The sequence below is a fragment of the Anastrepha ludens genome, chromosome 5 (assembly GCF_028408465.1).
Source record: "Anastrepha ludens isolate Willacy chromosome 5, idAnaLude1.1, whole genome shotgun sequence".
NCBI lineage: Eukaryota > Metazoa > Arthropoda > Insecta > Diptera > Tephritidae > Anastrepha > Anastrepha ludens.
The window spans coordinates 124,537,453-124,560,609 of record NC_071501.1 but is presented as its reverse complement, the minus strand read 5'-3'; the positions used below and the strand labels follow the sequence as shown (position 1 = coordinate 124,560,609).

The 23,157-nt window shown below is 37.7% G+C and overlaps 1 protein-coding gene across 3 annotated transcripts in view; it reads left to right on the top strand.

The window, feature by feature from the left end:
- Positions 1-1,353: 1,353 nt before the first annotated feature.
- Positions 1,354-23,157, top strand: part of LOC128864389 (protein spire) — a 200,780-nt gene continuing 178,976 nt past the window's right edge. Inside the window, exons 1-2 of one of the 3 annotated variants that reach the window (XM_054104024.1) lie at positions 1,354-1,445; positions 3,139-4,175. In XM_054104024.1, coding sequence (XP_053959999.1) covers positions 3,425-4,175 — 751 coding nt within the window. In that variant the 5' untranslated portion in view covers positions 1,354-1,445; positions 3,139-3,424. Of the gene's footprint in view, positions 1,446-2,654; positions 4,176-23,157 lie in introns of all 3 variants that reach the window. The other 2 variants (XM_054104022.1, XM_054104023.1) reach the window with 2 other exon arrangements.

Sequence of the window (23,157 nt, the reverse complement as noted above, 5' to 3'; positions counted from 1 at the left end):
CTGCGCGAGAAGCCGCCGCAATACGCGGAGAGGCATGAAAAAGTGATTCTAAGCATGACAACGCTCGGCCTCACGTTACCAAACCCGTTAAAACCTACCTGTAAACACTGAAATGGGAAAATGGGAGGGATGGGCAATACTTTCAATGATTCACTTGGAACCATTTTTTCAGAATAAAATTGTATTTTCATGAAAATAACAGCGAGGACGTAATAATTTTTCACATTTGATTGCTAAAAGCCATAATCGAAATAAAAATAGTGAAACGTGAATAATATTTTGGGGCATAACTCAACATTTCGTCACTCAATCGCTCATTTGATTGAATGCGATGGCAATATTTTAAGAGTGGACAAGTATGCCAGTACGTTGTGCTCCTACTTTTGATTGTTTGAAAACATTGCTTCATTTATACGATGAAAAATAAATAAGGGCGCCGAGGTTCTGGGTGAATCCTGTTTTGCAAGGGAGAGAAATGTACGGTCTGGAAAACGAAAATTATCAAATATGGTGCGAATGTGAGCTTCACAAAAAAATACCAACATGCAAAACAGCAGCTCATTGCTTTACAGATATTGACGATATGTGACTTAAAATATTTCATGGTGAGAATTGCCAACTTCTTTCAGTTTGCTGTCTTAATTGGATATTTCATTGCAACTGCTCATTGAAAGTAATTAAAAATCGAGTCGAAAAATGATGTCCCACATCTTAGTAAGAAATCATTCAAATAAGTTTAGCCAGTTTAAAATCAAAGTTTTTCCAGTTTACCTTCATAGAAGTGAAGTCCTTTTTAAACAAAATATGTATGTATGGACGTAACTATTTATATCCCATACGAACGTAAATACCTCTTTGTTTAACCGCAAATTTATACCTTGCTTCCAAGTATCTGTATGCATACAAAATCACATAAATACACAAACAGCATTTAGCCACTACCTCGAACGATGCACTAGCAATACCGGCCCGAATGGTGGAATCAAAACAAAAACAATAATGCGAGTATTTTTTGTTTACTTGTCTCTCCCTCATCTTCTTCGTTGAGTTGCCAAAGGCCAAAAGACCTGCTCAAGTTTCGTTAGCTTAGCGCTCGCACGCTCTGCGGCTCTCAGCTGGGAGCGCCTCCACCGCCAACGAATGACGTGCGGCTCGAATAGCAGCTCGCTAACGAGACTTTAGTAGCGAACGGTTTTTGTGAGATTATAGACGTATTTTAAACTGCTACGCGTTACCAAGCAAATAATATTGGTTTCATTAAATGTTGAAGAAAATACAAAATAGAAAACAAAAATCAAATGAATAAATTCATACCCGCGATAAGGCAATTCAGAATTTAATTATAGTAAAAAAAGTACGTGCGAAGAACGTCCGAAAATGTTTCATTGGATTCAAGCAAAAATTTACGTTGAGATTTAAAAATGTGTTTTTCATACGATTGAAAAGTGAGTTCCAAAGGTGATAAGTGGCTATGCAATCGCATTGTGAAAAAAAGTTAGAGCAACTTTGCAAATCATTTCACAAGTGAAAAATTTATGCATATTTTCAATTGAAATAGTAAACGAAATGTGGCTTGAGTGTGAAATTGACAAGCCTACACGCGTCAAGGTTACCCATGGATACTATAAGCGTACCTAAGTACCCGTACGTGTATTTGAATATGCAAGTACGCGTTTAGGAGTGTGCAACCGTCAGGATATGTGGAGTGGCCGTTTTTCCCGATTACTTGTTGTTGGTTCTCACTTGGGATGTTTTTATGAGTTTTTTCTTTTTTTAACACTCGAAGCTGTTCGTTTGAAATGCTAACCAACTTTTTAATTTTAAATAATGACGCCAACTGCTTTGCGGTTGATGACAGCTCAAGGAAAATTACAAGTTCGTAAGGACTGTGAAATGCAACAAGGGCATGTTTAAGGAAAATCAATAATTCTAATGCGAAATAATTTAAAAGAGCAAATAATGCGCAGGAATTGAAATGAGTACTTGGATAAATTGAAGACGATAAAGGCAACTTTCTACTCTAAGCTCGAAAAATAAATAAATAATTTCAATAAAAATATAAGATAAAAAATTTTAACATTCAAATTTAAATTTCTATGATACAAAAATATTTTTATTATAAAAAATGTTGTATTATTTATTTAAATTTAAATGTTTATGATAAAAAAAAGCTAAATTAAAATTAAAATTAAATTAAATTTAAATCGAATTAAAATTAAATTAAAATTAAAATTTTTATGATAAAAAAAATTGTATGATAAAAACAAAATAGTATATTACTCAATCGGGAAGCTATGTTTTGTTCAAACATTTAAGACAGTAGCATAATTTGCTACACAATTTTAATTATAAAAAACTATTACTATTCACAGGAAGAAAATTAAAAAAAAAATTTGTAAATAATACTATTTTTTATGGCAACAGCAATTAAAAGAGGAATTGGTTTTTTACATATTTTTCTTTTGCAAATACTAAAACAATGTCTCTTCGAAATGATTTTTTTGTTTGTTTTTAATTATGATGTCTTGAAATCCCCCAATGAAAGCTGCATTGCGAAATCAATTTCCACAATAAAAATTCCATTTACTTTCAATTGAAAAATCTTTCTGTTCTTGTGCAAAATAATTTTTTAATGATATTGGCTGCGTTCTTAGTTGTCCAAAATTTGTAGTGCCCAACCTAGGCTGCGTCTGAGCGTTCGCAATAGATAACGAGCCCGTGCATAAGCGTCCCGTTCACGAGTCCCACCGTGAATCATACGAAAGATAACGGGCACTATAAATATTCCAATGAGAAGTAATGCTCAATTAACAACAACAACAAATTCGCAAATCAACAGCAAAAGTGCAAAGCAAAAACGAACTAATCTAAAGTGTCAAACAGTAAAATGAAAAATTCTAAAGATTATAAAACCAATAACAACAACAACAAGTTAACTACTTTGTCGCCCCATTTTCTTTGGTGATTAAAAAAATGTTCAGTCAACTATAACAAATAAATAAATTCTGAAATTCTACTTTTATTTTCAAGCTTGATTTGATTTGATTTTGTCTGTAATTTTTTTGTGTGAAAATTTTTATTTGTGATTCGTTGGAGAAATTCTATTCCAAATTTCATCCATTGCCATCAAATCGACAGCGGCAAGCCAGCAAAAGACATAGGAGCAGCAACAACAATTGCAGCGTTAAATTTAACCAACAAATTGAACTAAAGTAAATGCTGAAAATTAACAACGACAACAAGAGAATAATTATAAAAATGTTCTATAAAATAATATAAAATGTGTGTGAAAAACTTGACCACATTTGTTAGTGTAAAATTTCGTGCAAAAAATTATATTTGTGTGTCTGCGTGCAAGAAAAAAATTATTGTTCTGTAAAAAGTGAACCGTCTAAAACGACAAAGCGATTCCGAAAACCAACATATGACGACTCACCATTTAAATCAAACTAATCTACTAACTAACCTAAAATTACTTAAAACTAAAAAGTGTTACGACATCGCAACCATGACTGAGGAGAACAACAACAACAACAACACTATTCAAAACAATCATAACACAAACAGCCAAAAGCTGGATGACACAGGTGGCGGCGTCAGTGTCGACGATCGCCTTGGTGAGACCTGCACAGATGCCGTTCCCATAAAATTCCACACAGATGTGGAAGTCAAGAAAAAACTCGTGCCCACTCTGACCATTAATTCCGATACCGAGGAGGGTTTTCTTTCCACCTCGCCGGACAGTAATAACGGTGAGCAACTGCCGCATAATAAATGCAACAGCGCCAGCGTTACACTAACAGCCGAGTCCACAATGGCCGCGCCGTTGCCACCGCCCGTGTGCCTCTGCACGAATCCGGAGAGTTGTGTCACGTTGAAAAACATTTTGGATTCCTTCAAGTCACCACTCTCCGAAGAGCAGGCCTGGGCGCTGTTACACCAATTCATGCTGCTCTATCGGCGTGTGGCTGCCACTGGGCAAAGACATATTTTCAACGATCTGGAAATACCAGATGGCATTGAGAATTTGAATTTACATCGCGACGGTGCAGTGCATTGCTCGTGGGCGGATGAGGAGCGCAAAGTGAAGGAGCAGAAAATACAGAGAGAAAGGGTGCTACAACAGCGGCAGGACAAAGAGTCCGGCAAGGAGGAGGCGAATGCGGAGCCACAAGGTGAGTGGGTATTGCAAATACAATTATTTTCTTAAAAACTCATTTAGTACTCTCAAAAGTCTGCTCAATCATGAACAGACAATTCGTACCATTAGAGCTTAACCGGATCTGAAGAAATAAATCAATTCCTCTATTCGGCGCATACACCCACCAATTTGGCCATATACTCAAAAATAGTTGTGTGGTAGTTTTCCTTGAGATGACACCAGTTTCGCTTACGTGGTGCAGCCTGAGCCTTCTGAATTCGTTCCTACTATATCGAATCGTAGGGCGGCAATCTAAAGGCATCGTATTCCTGAGCGCTTGTAATAATAGAGATTATGAAGCTTGCCAAGCATGTCATCACATCCAGTACATATATATATATATATAATTGGCGCGTACACCCTTTTTTTGGGTGTTTGGCCGAGCTCCTCCTCCTATTTGTGGTGTGCGTCTTGATGTTGTTCCACAAATGGAGGGACCTACAGTTTTAAGCCGACTCCGAACAGCATATATTTCTATGAGGAGCTTTTTCATGGCAGAAATACACTCGGAGGTTTGCCATTGCCTGCCGAGGGGCGACCGCTATTAGAAAAATGTTTTTTTTTTCTTAATTTTGGTGTTTCACCGAGATTCGAACCGACGTTCTCTCTGTGAATTGCGAATGGTAGTGCACCAACCCATTCGGCTACGGCGGCCGCCAGTGCATACTTGCGTATAAAAACTTCCATTCATTTTACTAGTGCCTACTTATTTGGTTCGGCATCATCCAAATTTTTGCAGTTGGAAGTTTATGTTCTTCGAAAGAAGAATTTGGGTGTTTTCGCGGCCAAACTCAAGATAAGATATTTCCCTTTTATCGCCAAACTGATATTGTTGGTGGAGATAAAAAATGGAGGTAAGCATCACAGTCGTGTGAATGTACTTCAAGCTGAAGATTTCTGTGTCCTGTTCCTTTCCTAGTACTTCATAAAAACCCAGTGCTTTCAGTGAATTCTGAGAGGTCGTTTGGTTGTGGTGAAAGTATGTACTCCTTCCTGGCTATACTCAGTCAAGGTGTTTCGCTTTTTTGAAGGTATGTACGTTAGGGCGGGTCGATTTAAAAAACGCTCATTGCTCTGTGAAGATCGTATTCTAGGGATCAAAATAAGAATCTTTGCCGAAGGAACCATACCTCTGAAACGAATTCTGATGTCCCCCAATTTGGGTCGAACGAAAAATCCAACTTTGACCCATTTAGAGTGCTCCAATCGAGTCCAAATGTATGACCGACCCCCACTAACTTTGGACGGCCGATCCACCCATGCCAGTGGTGCACCTCCTGGAACTCCCCTGGGGGGTTCCCCATACAATCATTTCAAAATATCACCATTTTTGGCCTTTACATGAGAAAAGAAACTAAAAAGTTCGACCCAAATTGGGGGGCATCAGAATTCGTTTTAGAGGTATGGTTCCTTCGGCAAAGTTTCTTATTTTGATTCCTAGAATATGATTTACACAGAGCAATGGGCGATTTTTTGCCTCCCCACAAAATACACTAAACGTTCGACCCAAATTGGGGGACATCAGAATTCGTTTTAGAGGTATAGTTCCTTCGGCAAGTTTCTTATTTTGATCCCTAGAATATGATTTTCACAGAGCAATGGGCGATTTTTTTGCCTCCCCACAAATCGACCTACCAATGTAGTTACTTTAGCTACGTAAGCCACTGTTTCCTATCTTTTGGCTTTTACTCTTTTCAACGAATGGGTTTTTGTGCCGTCCTGGTGCTTTAGGCTCTACGGGGTTGTATAACATGATTGATTTCGGGGGCGTTCATCTCTCGTGAGACTCTCAGTCTTTTGAACTTCATTTATTTCTCGATGTCCTCGCCATTACACAGCTGCAGCAATTCTTCATTACAGCGTATCCGGTAGATACCATCTAGCAGTCGTAGCGGACCACACACCCTTCACAGTACTTTTCGCTCGAATACTTTTAAATACGATTCATCTTTAAAAGTCATTGCCCAGCATTCACAGCCGTACGCAAGAACTGGACATACAAGTATATTACTTAGAAATACTTTATTTAGTCCTCGTTCACCGCTACTCCAACCTCCTTAAGCATGGAAAAGTGTCTGCGATCGCTGGGATGGTGAGGCTAATGATGTCAATATTCTAAGCATACGACAGAGCTGATTGATTAAATATGATTTTGTTCGCCGTTTTCCATAGCTAGTTGAGTCTCGCACGGACTTGGCATCATTTAATTCGGTAGCTCTCACACAATTCTTTGTATGCACTAAAACTCACGCTACTGTTTCCGTTTTCTGTTTTATTCATATTCGCAATTTCCAATTTCAATTCAAAAACTTCTAAATTAAGTAAATTTCATATTCCCTGTACGACTTGGCGATTTTAAGTTTCTAAAACTCGGCAAAAAATGGAGACTCAGGCCACAGGTCGTTCTTTGGATATACAACGTGGAGGTTCTGCCAATTTTAACGTATGGATGCCTGGTCTCTTTGAAACCTCTTCGGAAGGGCTATCACCTTGGCATCACCAGAGCATGTAGAACTTGCCCCAATGCTGCCATGAATACCGTTTTGCATTTACTTCACACTAATTTTTACGTTATTTCCGCCGCTACTAAAAGGAGGATGGCTTCTGCAGGCAATCTCTCACGGGACATGGTATGACTTTTAGGCAGTTAAGTTATAGATAAGTATGTGCTTACGTACATGCAAGTTTACGTACTTCTGCATAGTGAAAAGTCATCGGTAGTGAAATAGAACTTTTTTTCCCTTGTTCACTCCTCTCTGGATCCTCGACAAGACTCTTCAATCGTACACGGTTCTGTGCTGTTGTTTTTGCACCGACTCATGCGATATCAGCATCTGCTACGAGGGGTGCCTTTTATTTGGCCGGATTTGGCAACCCTGGTGTTGCAATCTGGCAACTGACAGCTGTATCGCAAAGTTTGACATTTTTTGGCTTTTACGTACTCAGAACGTTTTGAAATACCAGCGCTATTTGTGTTGTTTACAGTAACTTAAAAGATTCATCTCGGTCCAAAAATGGAATTAAATCGTGAACATTTTCGTGCGATTATTTTTTACAACTTTCGACGTGGATTAACTCAGCAACAGTGCATGGATGAACTTAATTCATTTTTTGGCGATGAAGCTCCATCAAGGACCTGTGTTTATCGATGGTATGATGAATTCAATCGTGGTCGTAGTTCACTCCAAGACGAATTTCGTGAAGGTCGTCCGAAATCAGTTGTTGTTCCGAAAACCATTGATGTTGTTCGCGCACGAAGCACTTCCAAGCAAATGGTCGCCTGTTTTTTCGGAAAAACTGGACATGTCGCAACCGTACTACTAGAACAACGCAGAACGGTAAATTCTGAGTGGTACACAACCATTTGTTTGCCAGTTGTCTTCCAAGAAATTAGGAAAACCATTCGCCAAAGACGGCTCACATCGGCTCAAACAACTGCATTTTTGAGCACCCAATACATTGAATTAATGGGTCATCCGCCGTATAGTCCTGACTTGGCACCGAATGACTTCTTTTTATTCCCGTACGTAAAAAACAAACTGAGAGATCAACGTTTTTCGACACATGAAGAAGCGGTTGCGGTATTCAGAATGCATGTTTTGGAGGTACCTCATTCAGAGTGGCAAAAGTGCTTCAACAATTGGTTCAAACGTATGCAAAAGTGTATAGATCTTCATGGAGAATATTTTGAAAAACTAAAGTGATTTTCGATGATTAAAATTTGTTTTTGTTCACTAATCCCGAAATATAAAAGGCGCCCCTCGCAGTTCGTGCAGCATCGACCTTCTCCAAGTGTTTTTTGGTCGACCGCGACCTCTGCTCTCTTGCAGCTTCTTGTCCAGTGCCATACTCCTGATACTATCTGTTGGTTTTCTCAATGTGTGACCTATCCATCGCCACTTTTTGCGTTTGATTTGCCTAAGAATGGGTTTCTCGTTCGTTAATCTCCACAGCGTGTCGTTGCTGATTGTGTTCGGCCCGAATATTCTATAGATGATGCGGACGCATTTGTTGATGAAGTATTGTAGCCTCTGTGTGATTGTTTTAAAGACCAGCCATGTTTCGCTTCCGTACAACAAGTTGGAGTTCACGTATGAGCCGAATATTCGTAGCTGTGCGTCTGGAGATCTGCAAATTCCCCCATATTACTCGAATGCCGCCCTTGCTTTGTTAAGCCTGCAGTTGACATCTTCATCTGTTCCACCATCTTCCGTGATGATGCAACTAAGGTAGCTGAAGCTTTCGACGAATTCCACCGGGCATCCGTCAACCAATATCTGCCTTGCGTTATTGTGGCTAACTCTCATGGCCTTAGTCTTGGCGATGTTCACCTCCAATCCGACAGTGCGTGCCAGCGCGTGCCCGCCTTCGCTTGCATGTCAGAGAGTTTGTGAGAGAGGAGGCAGATGACATCGGCGAAGTCCAGGTCCTCAAGATGTCTGATGAAACTCCATACGATGCCTTTTTTGTGCTGGGTCAGTTGGCTCATGACGTCATCAAGGACGATGGCGAAGAGAAGGGGCGACAGGGGACAGACAACCTTGCCTTACGCCTGCATTGGTAGTGAATGGATCGCTGATATCACCTTTGTGAAGCCCTGCCAGTTTGGAGTTCTCGTAGAGGGCTTTGATGAGACGGACTATCTTGGCGGGAACTCCCTTTCTACTCAGTAAATGGAACTTAAAGGTAAAAAATGTTCGGCACTTAAGTTGAAAATTCCTGAATTTAAACTGAAAATTTCTGAATTTAAATTAAAGATTGCTGAATTTGAAATGTAACTTCCTAAATTTAAATCGCTCTAAAAAACAGGTGCAATTTGTAAATGATTCATTTTCCTATTCCTGTTTTGTTATATTCGTGAGTTCATCTATGTTTCTAGCGGCTCCTTCAATCGGTTACCCTAAGTGTACCAATTCTTGGACCGGTTCTTATCGTTCCCCCACACATACATAGTTAAAGTTTCAGCATTTACGCAGTGTTCGGAGAATTGAAAACAAAAGAAATGTATCGAATTCTTTTTGTGTTTAATTTTTTGTAGTTATTCATTTTGTTTTCTATCACTGATCGTGTACAGCATCGTGTGCAACACGCTACGGTAACCAATTAATATTGAATATCTTCTATGACCGCCTATTTTTTAAGCTTTGGGCTTTGCTGGCTGTTTGATTCCCAAGACGTCTTGTTGCCGTTCAATTGCATTCGAAAAGAGAGAGTTTTCTTGCGCCGCGTGATGCATGAAATTTTGATAAAATACCAATGCCAATTGCCAGCTGTCAACTTCTCTATCTTTTAGTATTTTTATTTCCCCTCCGCGTTTTTTGGCCTTTTTCGTTGCCAAAGCTGGACGTCTTGTGACCAAAGTATGGTTAAGGTCATTAGTTTCTTCAGTGCCTCACCAGCTGGCGAACAAGCAGCGAAATGCCAAAAGCCGTCAGCAACAACAAACAACTACTTGTTACTACTGACCCAGACACCTCAACAGCAAGTAAACAAATACAAACGAATGTAAGAAGAATTAAAAACCAAAAAAAGCAACATTAGCAGCAACAGCAACAACAAGCGTTGCGACAGCTAAAGTCATCGTGGTCTATGCCAACCGCAGCAGCTTGGCAGCGCCTAATCCGCCGGACTGCAGTTTCACAGGCCCGCTTGAAAAGTCAACGCTTAAGCTAACATGGTCAGCAACAATAATAACAACAATAGCAGCAACAACATGTGTGTGAACACTTATTTGTAGATTTTGGTATTTACTGAATGCTTTGCGTTGCTCATTTGATTGCTATGAAAGGTATGCACGAAATGAGCTGGCCAATTTGTATACTGAAAAGCTGAAAAGGTTGACTGAGCAGTTACCCGCTCACAACTGCAGCACCGCTAACCACTACTGCTTCCTCGCAGCGCCTGCGCGCTTCACAGTCAACATATAATATTTGTGCCGCCGTCTCACTTGTTTGTTAGCTGTTGCTTCTGAGTAGCTCGGCAATTGTTGTTGGTTTTGCGCGCTGCCTAGACGTCGTTTGGTGATGTTGCTGGTGGTGCTGTTGGTGCTGGCGCCGGTGCTAGTTGACCTTTTTGAGAGCATTAGTAGCATAGGTTAGTTATGGGGCGGTCTTGTTAACGGTTATTCGGTGGCGTGTTGACCACTTGTTTGTTTCGGGGCTAAGCTGTAATTGCTAGTTGCATGGATTTGGTTTTCCAAGCCTGGGTTATATTTAGTGAAAATGAAAGCAGCGTTGCTTGTTTTCGATCTTTTAGAAAAACTTTGCTTTCAGTTACTTTGGCGATGATTGTCTTTGCTGTTGTTATTAAATGCTTGAAGTGAGTTCCATTTGCTTTTGCATTTATTTTTAATCGCATTTGTATGCATGCACACACACCTACCTACAACTGCATATTTGTTTTTGTATTTGGTCATGTGTGCCCCAGCAGCTGATTTCTGTTTGATGTGAAGTCTATGCGAAAAATGTGAGCCGGAAAAGCGAAATTTGTTAAGCTCATTATGCTTGCCCAAAAACAAGTCTCATTTGGGTGCAAAGTTTTCTCTTTTCTTTGAGAAAACACCTATGGAAAAAGTTTGAAAATGTTTGTCATTGTGTGAGTGCGTATACAGTTTTTGTGCATAAATGGGAATGCATCTCGGCCGGCTTGAAAAGATATTTGCATAAGAAAGAGAATTAGCTGCAGTTCCGCTAGTCTTTAGCGCATAGATATTTGACTGAAGCCGATCTTATGTAAACAATTAGGCATTTTATGCAACGAATTTATTCAGGGTTGCAGGAACTCCTCGTTCGGGTGAATATCGAACTTTTATTGAGTACTTTGTAGAGTGAAAACATAATTTCTTTTGTGCTGAGTAGATGTGAACAAATACTAACAATTGTAAAAAAAACATGTTATAACGGTGTCCCAGCATGTCACAGCCTCTGCAAAGTTATTGAATGGGCCGAAGAAAACACGAATTTCCTTGATAAATAAGCTTTTACTTCGGAATTTTAGAGATGAAGCCGTAAAGTAATACTCATTTTAGAAGATCTCAGATCATTTGGGAAAATAATTATTTTAAATTAAAAAAATTGAGTCTTTTTGGAAAAATGATTATTTTAAATTAAAAAGAATTGAATCTTTTTGGGAAAATAATTATTTTAAACTAAAAAAAAATATGAATCTTTTTGGGAAAATAATTATTTTAAATTAAAAAAAAATTAGAGTCTGTTTGGAAAAATAATTATTTTAAATTTAAAAAATTGAATCTTTTTGAGAAACTAATTATTTTATATTCAAAAAAATGTGAATAATATAAATATGAAGGGTTTTTCAATTCCTGATTTGACCCCTGTCAACAACCTGGATTGTGTGAACAGGCCTTGCACGAGTTGTTTCACTATACCCTGTATTTAGAACTTGTTGAATGCTCATTCAGTACAAAGATCTATTAGTTTGGGGAAAAAATAAAAACATTATTTTCTGGGTCGATGGCTTTAGTGATTGATAGCTCGTAAAGTATTGATCAAACAATTTAAGGTTTATTCTCGTTGTTGGCATTTCACACTAAAAAATTTGATTGCTGTTTTTTGGTTTGTTTCATTAAATTGAGAGTTACAGGGTGCTATCAATGGAGGTCAGCAAAGAGAAAATCCGGCACATTTTACAATTTTTTTCATAAAGGCGAAAATGCGAGCCAGGCTGACCATGCCGCTTAAATTATGAATGGCCGCTACTCTGACCAACAAATTTTGAAAAGCTCTATTGCCCTATTTTTCTAGCAAAATAGAAGCCTACAAATCGAGAATTTTAAATAAAGGTGGAGATCCCTAAACGCTCTGGAGCTACTAGAAATTCACTAAGGGTCACTTTTAGAAACAAATAGTTTGCCACAAATTTGTGTTAATTTTCAAAATGTAGTTACAAGAAAATATCGAAAAAAAATTTAAACGCTTGGTCTCAGTAGTATTTTCTCTTTTGTTGCTTTTTTTGTTTTTTTTTTATTGGTTTATCCATAAGATTTTCATTTTATGCCACCTCAAAGTTTACACTTCTGGAATATTATGACAAAAATCATATCTGAAATCATGCAAAACTACTTAATATATGTACGACAAAACCGTTTTAAGAAATGTTTTTAATATGTAATATATATTATTAGGTTGGCGTGAAATTTTGGTTTTGTTGATTCCGTTCAGGTATTTTTGATATTAAAACAAATGTCGATAAAATCACAGAAATAATCGAACTTCACCGGGATTTTAGTAGTCGTAGCTTCGTCCAGAAGCTAAAGATCGAACCTTTTAATGTTTTGTTTCTGGGGAAAAAATATTTTTAAAAAGAAATTTTATCTACTCACCCTTTTAAGTGTTTGGACAATTAACCCATTCACAACCCTTCTTTTTGGTAAAATTCTAAAACAATTAAATGTTTTTTTACAAAAGATATTTTTAAAAACTAATTTTATCTACTCTATTTTTTTACAATTAACATATTCACGAGCTTTGTTTTAAATGTTTTATTTTCTTTTTTTTGGAACAAATATTTTTAGAAACTAATTTTATCTTTCCAACCGTTTAATTTTTTGAACAATTAACCCATTCGCAACTCATATTTTTTGTGGTAAAATTTTAAAACAATAAAATTTTTTTTGGAAAACATATTTTTAAAAACTAAGTTTTCTTCTCACCCTTTTAAGGTTTTGGATAGTTAACCCACTAGCTGAACTTTTTTTGGTAAACTTTTGGAACAATTTCAATTCTCTGTTTTAGAAAAAATATTTTTAAAAACTAGTTTTATCTTTTCACCTTTTTAAATTAATCCATTCATAACCCATTTTTTTTTTGTTTTTGGTAAAATTTTGAAACAGAATAAAATTTTTTTTTTTTTGATATTTTCTTTTTAAACTAATTTTATCTTCTGACCTTTTTACATTTCTGAACAATTCACCCATGGCAACCCATTTTTTTTTTTTGTGGTAAAATTTTCGAACAATTATATTTTTTTTTGGGAAAAAATATTTGTAAAAACTAATTTCATCTTCTCACCATTTCAAGTTTTTGGACAATGAACCCATTCACGACCAATTTTTTGTTTTGCAAAAATTATTTTGATTCCACTTATAAAATTTTTAATATTTAACGCAAATTAGATTAAATTCTTAAATTCTTCCATCTGTTCAGTTAATTTCTTCTGGAAAACATATTTTTTGAACATTTTAGTTTTGCGAAAACTCGATTTTCGGAGATATTTTGAAGTCGGCTCAGCTAACGTAAATCTTAATATTTTCTTGAAATATTCTATAGAATGTCTTGAAATATATGAAGTTTTATCATTTCGAGGGAAAAGCAGTACCAAATTTTTTTTTGGACTTTGCAAAGTGATGGAAAATTTGTTTCTAAATTTGTGTCTCGGTGGATTTTTTACTCCAAGATTAAATCAATAAAAGTAAGAGCAACTTGCTGACTGGAACGAGAAAATATGCAGAGAGATGTTTTTTTAGTAGTTCCTTAGTTCTTCTTAAAAATGTCATCTAACAGAGTGTATATTTATTATGGCTGGATACTTGATAGATTCCTTATGAGGTTTGCACTTCGACTTCATGGTCTTCTGTGCCCACTTGTATTGCTTTTTGCTACTTGTTGCTTGCTGCGTTACAAGCATAGAGACATCTTTAAAACTGTAGCACAGGCCCTTCAGACACAAGGATTACCAAAATAGCTCTATGGCTTAGTTACTAATATAGATATTTTTGCAATTAATACTGCCGTTCACTGTATGACGATCGTAAATTGTTTGCAATGCAAAAATACTTTGCCTTTTGCCCTGTAACTCATTTCAGACGTCTTTAATTTTTAGTATGCATATAAAATACAGGGTGAGCCATATAGCGTTTGCTTTTTGAACCACCTATTTTTTTGAGAATGGTAACACAAATGACATGTCAAATGTGTTCATAATTTACTTAAAGGTTTGACATTTTCAAAATGGGGCGCTATACGCTTGAACAAAATTGGGAAATATTGAAAACCTATTTCCAAAGTGGTGAGTCTTCTTCTTCTTCCGCAGCTACAGTAAATGGCGAGCGTTACCGTGACATGCTCAACGAGTTTTTGTTTCCAAAAATTGAAGAGGAGGACATGGACGATACATGGTTTCAACAGGACGGTGCAACTTGTCACACTGCCAAAGTTACACTCGAACTTTTGGCTACCGTTTTTGAATTCCGATATCAATTGGCCGCCTCGGAGCTGTGACTTAAGCCCGTTGGACTATTTTTTGTGGGGAGCCGTTAAGGACAAATGCTATGCGAACCATCGAGAGACGATTGATGCTTTAAAAAACGAAATCGAAGTTGCCATTCATAAAATTGGAGCCCAAACAATCGAAAATGTGCTTAAAAATTGGGTTGATCGAATGGCCTACTATAAAGCCAGTCGTGGCAGTCATTTGAACGATATTATTTTTCATTCGTAAATGACAATGTTCAATCTTCAAAATAAAAAAAAAGTTTGGAAAAATATTAATTAGTTTTTTTTTTATAGCCGATTCAAAAAGCAAATTTTACATGGCCCGCCCTATACTTTACTAGATTTCTACTGCCATATCATTACTGCTTGTTCTTTATTTAGACCTTTTATTTATTTTTTCTTTTTTTTTCGACACTTTTCCTTTTCACTACCACCAATTTCACATTTTTCCAACTTTCCACCAGCCGAGATTAAACTGCAAAGTGGCCACCTTGCATTACTGACTCCTCTTTACATACATATGTATGTATGTATGTGTGTATGCATGTGTGTTTGTATGTTTGTAGCTCCAGTACACAAACCAAAAGCGTTTTTTGCCGTATGTATGTATGTATTTGTAGCCACTTTGGTAATGCCATGGGAAAGTCTCGTACACCTCAGCCCATTCTTTGTTCATTGTTCTGCCGCATTTTTAAAACGCGACCGCAACAACAGCTACAGCAATAACAATAAAGTTTATTAGTTATCGATCATTCGGAATTCTGTGATTAGTTTGCCGTTTGAGTGCATCGCCAAAAGGGAGAGATTTTTGAGTTATTACTAAAAAACGGACAAAGCAACTACTCTGGCGCGTTGCGCTGCCCTGGACTTGGTGAGAGTTTCACCATTTTTACTTTTTAGCACCTTTCATTTTTTGTTGTATTGATTTCGTCTGTAAACATTTTGTAAAACTATTAACGGCCGTATTGATTGAGTTTCTTACGCATCCATTCCGGAGTTTTTTTTTTTGAATGGAATTTCTCGTTTATTCGTTTGTCGGCTTATGTTCGGATGGAAATTCCTTCACGGTTTGTAATTCTGTTTGTTTACATTTTAATGGAAATTTTCACTATTTCCTTAGGATTTTCCCGCCTTAATTAGAAGTTGGCGTCAATTAACAAGCGATTTTCTATGCCCCTAAAACCTTATTGGCTGTCTGGGGGTGTTGCTTAGAGAGCAAAAATTCAATTTTGTATTCTTAAGTAGCGGCCGGAAACCGCCAGCCTTTTGGAGTACTCGCCAATGCTCAAACTGCAATCAATTTTGATTAATTACTTCTCTCCGATAGTTTACTTTATTTTCGGCGTTTCTCTTGAAGTTCTGTTACACTTTGCCCAAGTAACAGGTTTGGCGTCCTTGCACTTCATTTACTTTTAATTTCTATGTTCGTAAATGCTTGAAAATCGCTTTTATTATTATCTGAATGTTTGCGCCCCCACCGCCCATTTCCGCAGAGGCAGACTTCAAAAGAAAATTAAAAGTATTTGAAAATTAACTGAAAAGTATTGATAATAATTCCTGTTTACTTGATAAACAATTTTTGATTTTCTACTGATTCGGTAAGTATCTAAATTGACCGCCCATATGTTTGCCCGCTGCAGTCACATGCCGGGGTGGTGCATTGCGATGCCGATTACAATTCCACGATTCATCGCAAATTTCACCTTCTGCGAAGTTCTGCTTGCCAAGGCGCAACGCTTGAAACTTCATTGATTCTTTCACCATTAACGATTTGTTCAGAATTGAAAGCGCGTACGTTAGTGGATGGCAAAATAGCATAACGACTATTTAGGGTTGCCGAAGTTTAGTATAAATGCAGCCAAATTTGAATAGTTAGAAGAAGAAATCGGATTTCGGCGAGCCGGAAAAAACAATTAGTACTCGGTCTGTAGGGCCATGCTGCGATGGGGAGATCCGCGAGCCATGTGGAAACACTCCGGGGAGCTGAAAAAGGAAAGAGATGTATTATTATTATTATTATTAGGAAAAACGCCCGAAAATTATACCGAGAAAGTTCGGCGATTTGTAGAAGGTTTCATGACCGGTGTGTTTTTCTGTAAGCGCAAAGACGGCGATCTGGTGACTGACTCTATTGTGTGCTAAACCTATGGAGGGAGCGCTTCCTGTGCATGTCGCAGAAAATGTGAAGATCCCGATACCCCTAATCGATGCCTAGAGCTTCAACTAAATCTCTTTCAGTCACTCGACGATTTTCCAATACTTTTTCTACGATTTCTGGTGTTGCTGCTGTTTTCGAACGTCCTTGACGTGGATTGTCTTCAAGGCTTGTACGACCACGTTTAACTTCAGCAACCCATCCTTTTACTGTACTAATTGATGGGGAAAGGTTCTTATACACTTTCAACATTTGTTCATAAATTTTCTTTACTTTTAAACCTTCCGAAAATAAAAACTCAACCACTGCACGATACTTGGCTTTTTGCATTGCAGAAATTACTTAATGGCTTGTAAACAATGATCGAATTGACAAATTGAACAACCTAGTAGAATGCTGCCAATTCGATGCTGGGGATCTTTTTGCTGCGGTGGTTCATATCCATCCACTCAGCCACATCGTATAAAGCCTTATCTTTTTAAATTAATTTAACAGAGAGCCGCTTCATTCAAGCTAGGTGTAATTTCACCTAAATTAATTTAATATAATCAGGAACAATGTGCGCCGTAGCCGAATGGGTTGGTGCATGACTACTTCGGAAGTGTAATTTCGAATCTCGGTGAAAGACCAAAATGAAGAAAAACTTTTTTCTAATAGCGGTCGCCTCTCGGCAGGCAATGGCAAACCTCTAAGTGTGTTTCTGTCCCTCCATTTGTGGAACAGCATCGAGACGCACACCACAAATAGGAGGAGAAGCTCGGCCAAACACCCAAAAAGGCTGTAAGCGCCAATTATATGTCTTGTTACAATTCAAGGGGAATCAACCGCACAGGGTTAAAGTTGCTTGAGTACAGAAGGTCGATTATATCGCTTTCTTTTGTGTTGCATTTAATTCAAATAGGCTTTGACTCTGTACTTCTCTTGGCACGCATTAACTTTCTTATTCCGAAAAGAACTTTGCGAAGCGGTTACCCTTTTTATCAGAAGAAATTCAAAATGAATTTCGAGTCCGATGCATCTCTTCGCGAAGTTAACGAAAAAAATTGTTTCCTCATGAATGACGATTTGCCAGAAAGGGTTAAAGATCCATTTTCTAGCTCTTATCTATATTTTTAATCAATCACTAAATTGAATTTTGTTATTAACCCTTAAGCAGCTTTTGCGTGTTCTGTAGGATAAATAAATAAAATTTACTGAGGCAAATCCGTTGAGGTTTTTAGGCCGAGACACATCTACCAAAGGGCTATTGAATTGTTGGCGCAAATACTGCTCAATATTTTTGTTTTTGGTTTCGGTGGTTATTACAAGTGATCAATTTTATGCCATTTTATGACCCATCAAAGCTGGACAGGTTTTTGCTAGTTTATTTTGTACTAATACAACTGAGATGCCCGCCACTGTATACACCTGGCTCCTAGGTATGATTTTATCGCAGTTTTTCAATCTCATGTAAAAAAATCTTAGTCTCTACAAAACGACCTGCCCCAATTAAAACGTCCCAAGTTTTTCATATTTTTTTTTCAACTTCTTAGCATCACAGCCCTTGGTGAGCCATACATTCGCAGCCTTGCGACACCCATATCCATCTAAGACTATCTCCTTCCACCGCCGCACGTTTAGCTTTTCAAGGTCGACTTTCACGTCTTCGAGCCATCTCTTTCTGGGGCGTCCTCTTCTTTGGCCTCAAACAGGCCGTGCGAGTTGTGCCATTTCTTTCTGGGGCGTCCTTTTTTGGCCTCAACTGCCTTTCGAGTTGTTCTCTCCTTAGGTATTCTAAACACGTGTCCGAGCCATCTTATGAGATTTTATTGGATAAATCTTTTTGCTTAATTCCATTTATTAATGCAATCTGTCCTGCATGGCATTCAGTATTACATTTATTTAAACCATATGAGTCTCAGCACGACATAAACAATACAAAGGAGGTGGTAACCGCAAGCCGTACCTTTGTTCTTGCCGAATTTGAGAACTCAGTGGCTCACTCGAGAATAAGTAAACCTTTGAGTGCAAATTTACGCCATCATTCTTAGCTTCCGCCAGTAAAAAATGCAAATGACACCTGGATGAGAAGTGATAAAGATAAAGCTATAACATTTGCAAACCATCTATCCAACACCTTTCAACCGAACGAGAGCCAATCCGATGACATCCCTCCTTAGATCAAGAAACAACTCTAATCTCACATATAACTGTGAGCGAACTGAAAAGAGAAATCAAGCGACTAAAAGACAAAAAGGCACCTGGATTTGATTTAATCACAGCGGAAGTATTAAAGCAACTACCCAACAAAAATCTAGTAAAATTAGCCAATCTATTCAATTCGTCGATCCGACTCCAGTATGTTCCAAGCCTGTGGAAAGTTGCAGAGATGATTATGATTGCCAAACCAGGAAAGGATCCACATATTGTTTCTTCATACCGCCCAATCTCCTTGTTGCCACAAATTTCAAAACTACTAGAAAAGCTCATTCTAAATCGCTTAAAACCAATAATTGAATTTCGCAACCTAATACCTTCACACCAGTTTGGATTCCGCTGTAAACACTCCAACATAGATCAGGTGCACAGAATTACAGCTGAAATAGAAAAATCGTTCGAAGAGAAAAACATATGCTCAGCAGTCTTCCTGGACGTCGCGCAAGCATTTGACAAGGTTTGGCATGAAGGCCTTACCAACAAATTGAACTCATGCTTGCCACTTCAACATAGTGCATTTATGAAATCGTATATAACTGAACGGTATTTTCGCGTAAAACAAGGGAATGAGTATTCCAAATTGCAGAAAATAAACGCTGGCGTGCCGCAAGGAAGTATCTTGGACCCCTTCTTTACCTTATATATACGAAAGATATACCAATACCTCCAAGCACTATGATCGCCACCTTTGCTGACGACACAGTAATCCTCGCAACAGGAAAAACCGCCGAAGTAGCTGCAACTAAACTTCAAACTGCTATAAACGCAGTAGAAAAATGGACGAAAATTTGGCGAATAAAATTAAATAGTAACAAATCAATTCATGTGACCTTTACCAATAAAAAAGTAAACCATCACCCAATAATGCTACTAGGCGCTCCAATTCCATACGCAAATACTGCCAAATATCTTGGTATAACCCTCGATGCTAAGCTACGTTGGAAGGAGCATATAAAAATAAAACGAAGCGAACTTAATTTGAAAATATTAAAAATGAACTGGCTCATTGGACGGAATTCAAAACTCTCCATATATAACAAAATAATGATATACAATCAAATTATCAAACCCGTGTGGTCTTATGGCGCTCAAATTTGGGGCTGTGCCAGTCAAAGTAATATTAACATAATTCAACGATTTCAAAATAAAATTATCAAAAATATTGTCAACGCACCTTGGTACGTTCGCACTGCAGATATTCATCGTGACCTCTGCATTCCTACGGTTGCTGAAGTTATTAAAATACAAGCAGAAGCCCACTCTATGAGGCTCCAGAGGCACATTAACGAGGAAGCCAGCAAACTTCTCAACACCGCAGGCCTAACCCGACGACTCCAGCGAAAAAAACCATATGATCTTATCGGTAGTTAATGTAAAGAAGAGATTTTAAAATTCTCTTCATAAAAAACCCACATAATTGTTAAAATCGTACTGCTTGTTAGTTTCCCTTAAACTAGTTGTAGTGTCAACAAACATTGTATACCTATATATAGTTAAATGTTTGTAATCTTTCGCTTATTCTGACTCTTCTTTTAGTTTGTTTATTTCCTGTAAAGACGTCACGGTCCCGATTAACACCGGGAGAAAAACATTTTGTTTGTGAGAAAAGGGCAGGCGAGGAGGAGAGAGGGATTTTTGTTTACCGTACTGGCGACACGCTTTGTGCTTCTTATTCGTATTGCCCAACTTAAAGAAGTAAACGTCAAAAGCAACGAATGTTGCCAAAAACAATTTAGCCAGTAGAATTTCCACTGTATCGCTTCCAGTTGTCTCTGTGTAAATCGGGACATGGCGCAATATTTTATCATGTCTTCCTTCGGGTTTCAACGCAAGTCTCTTTGCCTCATCGCACAACACACAGAAACCTTATAAATAAAAATAATTTTCGTATGTTTCCCCAGCATTACAAGTCATAATATGGCAACCCATTAGTAACCAAATGTACAGCATTTCGACTACCCTACAATCGTCACTTATGCGCCCCCAAATGCATTACTGCATTTCCTTTGAATCTCTCACCGGCAGCGATGACAACAGTGGTGACGGCGGCGGCCCTCTATGTCGCATTGTCGCGGCCATAAACGCCAACACCCGCAACACCAACCAACTGAGCCAACAGCCACAACTATGCTCACCGGGCAACGCGCAAGTCAACTTTTTTTGAGGTAGAAGGCGCGCGTTGCGCATTGTGGCGCCTCGACCAGGCACCCAGCAAGCGACACAGCAGACTGTTATGCGCCAAATGGCACAGCATTTAACGGAATTTATTCATTTTGCTCGTTTTGAAAATTGTATTAATGGCCGGCGGAAATCGATGGAGGCGCCATGAATGTTTTCGTCATGGCGTACCGAAGGCAAACACAGGCGCACAGCCACAGCCGACAGCTGTTGGAGAAGTGACTCGTAAAATGAAGCTGAGTGTGTGGCAAAAATGTCGAGTAACAGTTCACGCGACATCGTCCAGAGTAACTGCAGTGTGAATGCTGATAGCAGGAAAAAGGAGCGAGCGGAGGGGGGAAATCGAAGAAAAACAATATGAATGCAGAATTTTCTTTTTGAAGGTCAACTGTCATGCGCGCTGGACACGCGGCGTTTCATACATTCAAACATGCACACGAACATAATTACATACATACATGCATACATACATGCGTACATACATTAATAGTTTTATATGTGTGTGAGTATGTCCATATGTTGAATGGCATGCTTGCAATTTGTTGGGTGTTGGGCGTGAAGGCGCTGGTGCAGCACCCACATCCGCTCACGCACACACGCATACGTACGTACATCTGCACCTCGGATTCTTGTGTGGGAATGCAGCTTAGGCAGCTCAGCTGAGAAATTGACATATGTTTTCCTGCTCACTCAAAGCAAATTCTGCTCTTCACTAATTCAAACGACAAGTGGGTGATGTGTGGGCGGCCACGGGCTATTGCAGGCTTTCGATAGCCGTTATTTAATGGCAGACATAAACTCTTTAATATTTAACCCTTGCTACAAGTCGGTTGAAAAACTCTGCTATTTTTAACTGCCGCAAATTTTAGTTATATTTCGACCGTAAGCTGTTTGGGTTTGATAATTTTTTTTATTTTTGTTTGGTTATTTTCTTTTTTTTTGTTGATTGATGTTTATAGGAGCGTAGGCGCTTTTAAGTCTTTAATCTCCCCACAAATGAGGTGTTGTTTTAATCAGAAAAATGAACTCATTTCGACATTGACTTTGACCTTACACACACTCATATATGCATACATACCCACATTGCTATATATATTTGTAAGCTATTTGCAGTTTAAGTCTTTAAAAAGCAGAAATATGTTCTGACAAATTGCTGACTGCGCGTTATCAAAAACTAATTTTCTTGCTACATTTGCCGCGCGATTTCTGATTATCAGTTGTCAGTTTTTATTCGTATTCCTTTGCGTAGGAATATTTCGTAACTGGACTATTCGTACACATCAAAAATACATTAAAATTGTTTTCGTTAAAACAGTTTGGGCTAAGTAAAATTGCTGGGAAAACTTCTGGGGCAATCACAAAACAAGTAGAAGTAAAACCGTTTAATTCCGGATATCGGTGCTAGTCGACGGAAGTAACTGAGCATTAGCAACCCAAAAACAGTCAAAGAACGCAAAAAGATTTTGAGATTTCACTATATGGGTATAGGTCTATCATCTAGAGTTGGAATCATTCCGCTCCCACGCAATGACGCTCGAAGCTCTGCATTGTGTAATTGAATAATTTTTGAGCAGCTTTCAAAACATCTTAAAATTGAACATATGAAGTCAGATGAACAAAATACTATGGGGGAAAAATTTTAGTTTTATTTGTTCTTGTTATTTATTTATTTTTTTTTAATTATAAGAAATTTTAGATGCACAAAAAACATGTTGAATTTTTTTTTTAATTTAATGTCATTTTTTTATTATTATTCTTAATTATATTAAGCTTAGAGTAAAAAAATACATGAAAAAAATATTTTAGTTAAATTTTTTTTGTTTGTTTATTTTTGTATTTTAATTTTTTTAATTATATGATATTCAGATGAACCAAATATATGCTGAAAACGGTATTTAATTTTTATTTTATTTTTTTTTAAACTTTTTATATGAAAAATATTAAATTGTATGAAGTTTAGTTGAAAAAAAATTAAATTTTAAATTTTTTTTTTAATTTTTTTATATACAGGGTTGCCAATATTCGACGGACCCATCTGGCAACCCTGTATCTTTTGACAGAGACGTCAGATCGCTTAATGACATACCGCGTTGGAAGCGTAAGTCCAAGCAGATTTTTACCATGGAACAGTACACGCCAAGCGAGCGCTTCCAAATTGTTGAAATTTACATTCAACTAAGAAGTCAATTGTGAAA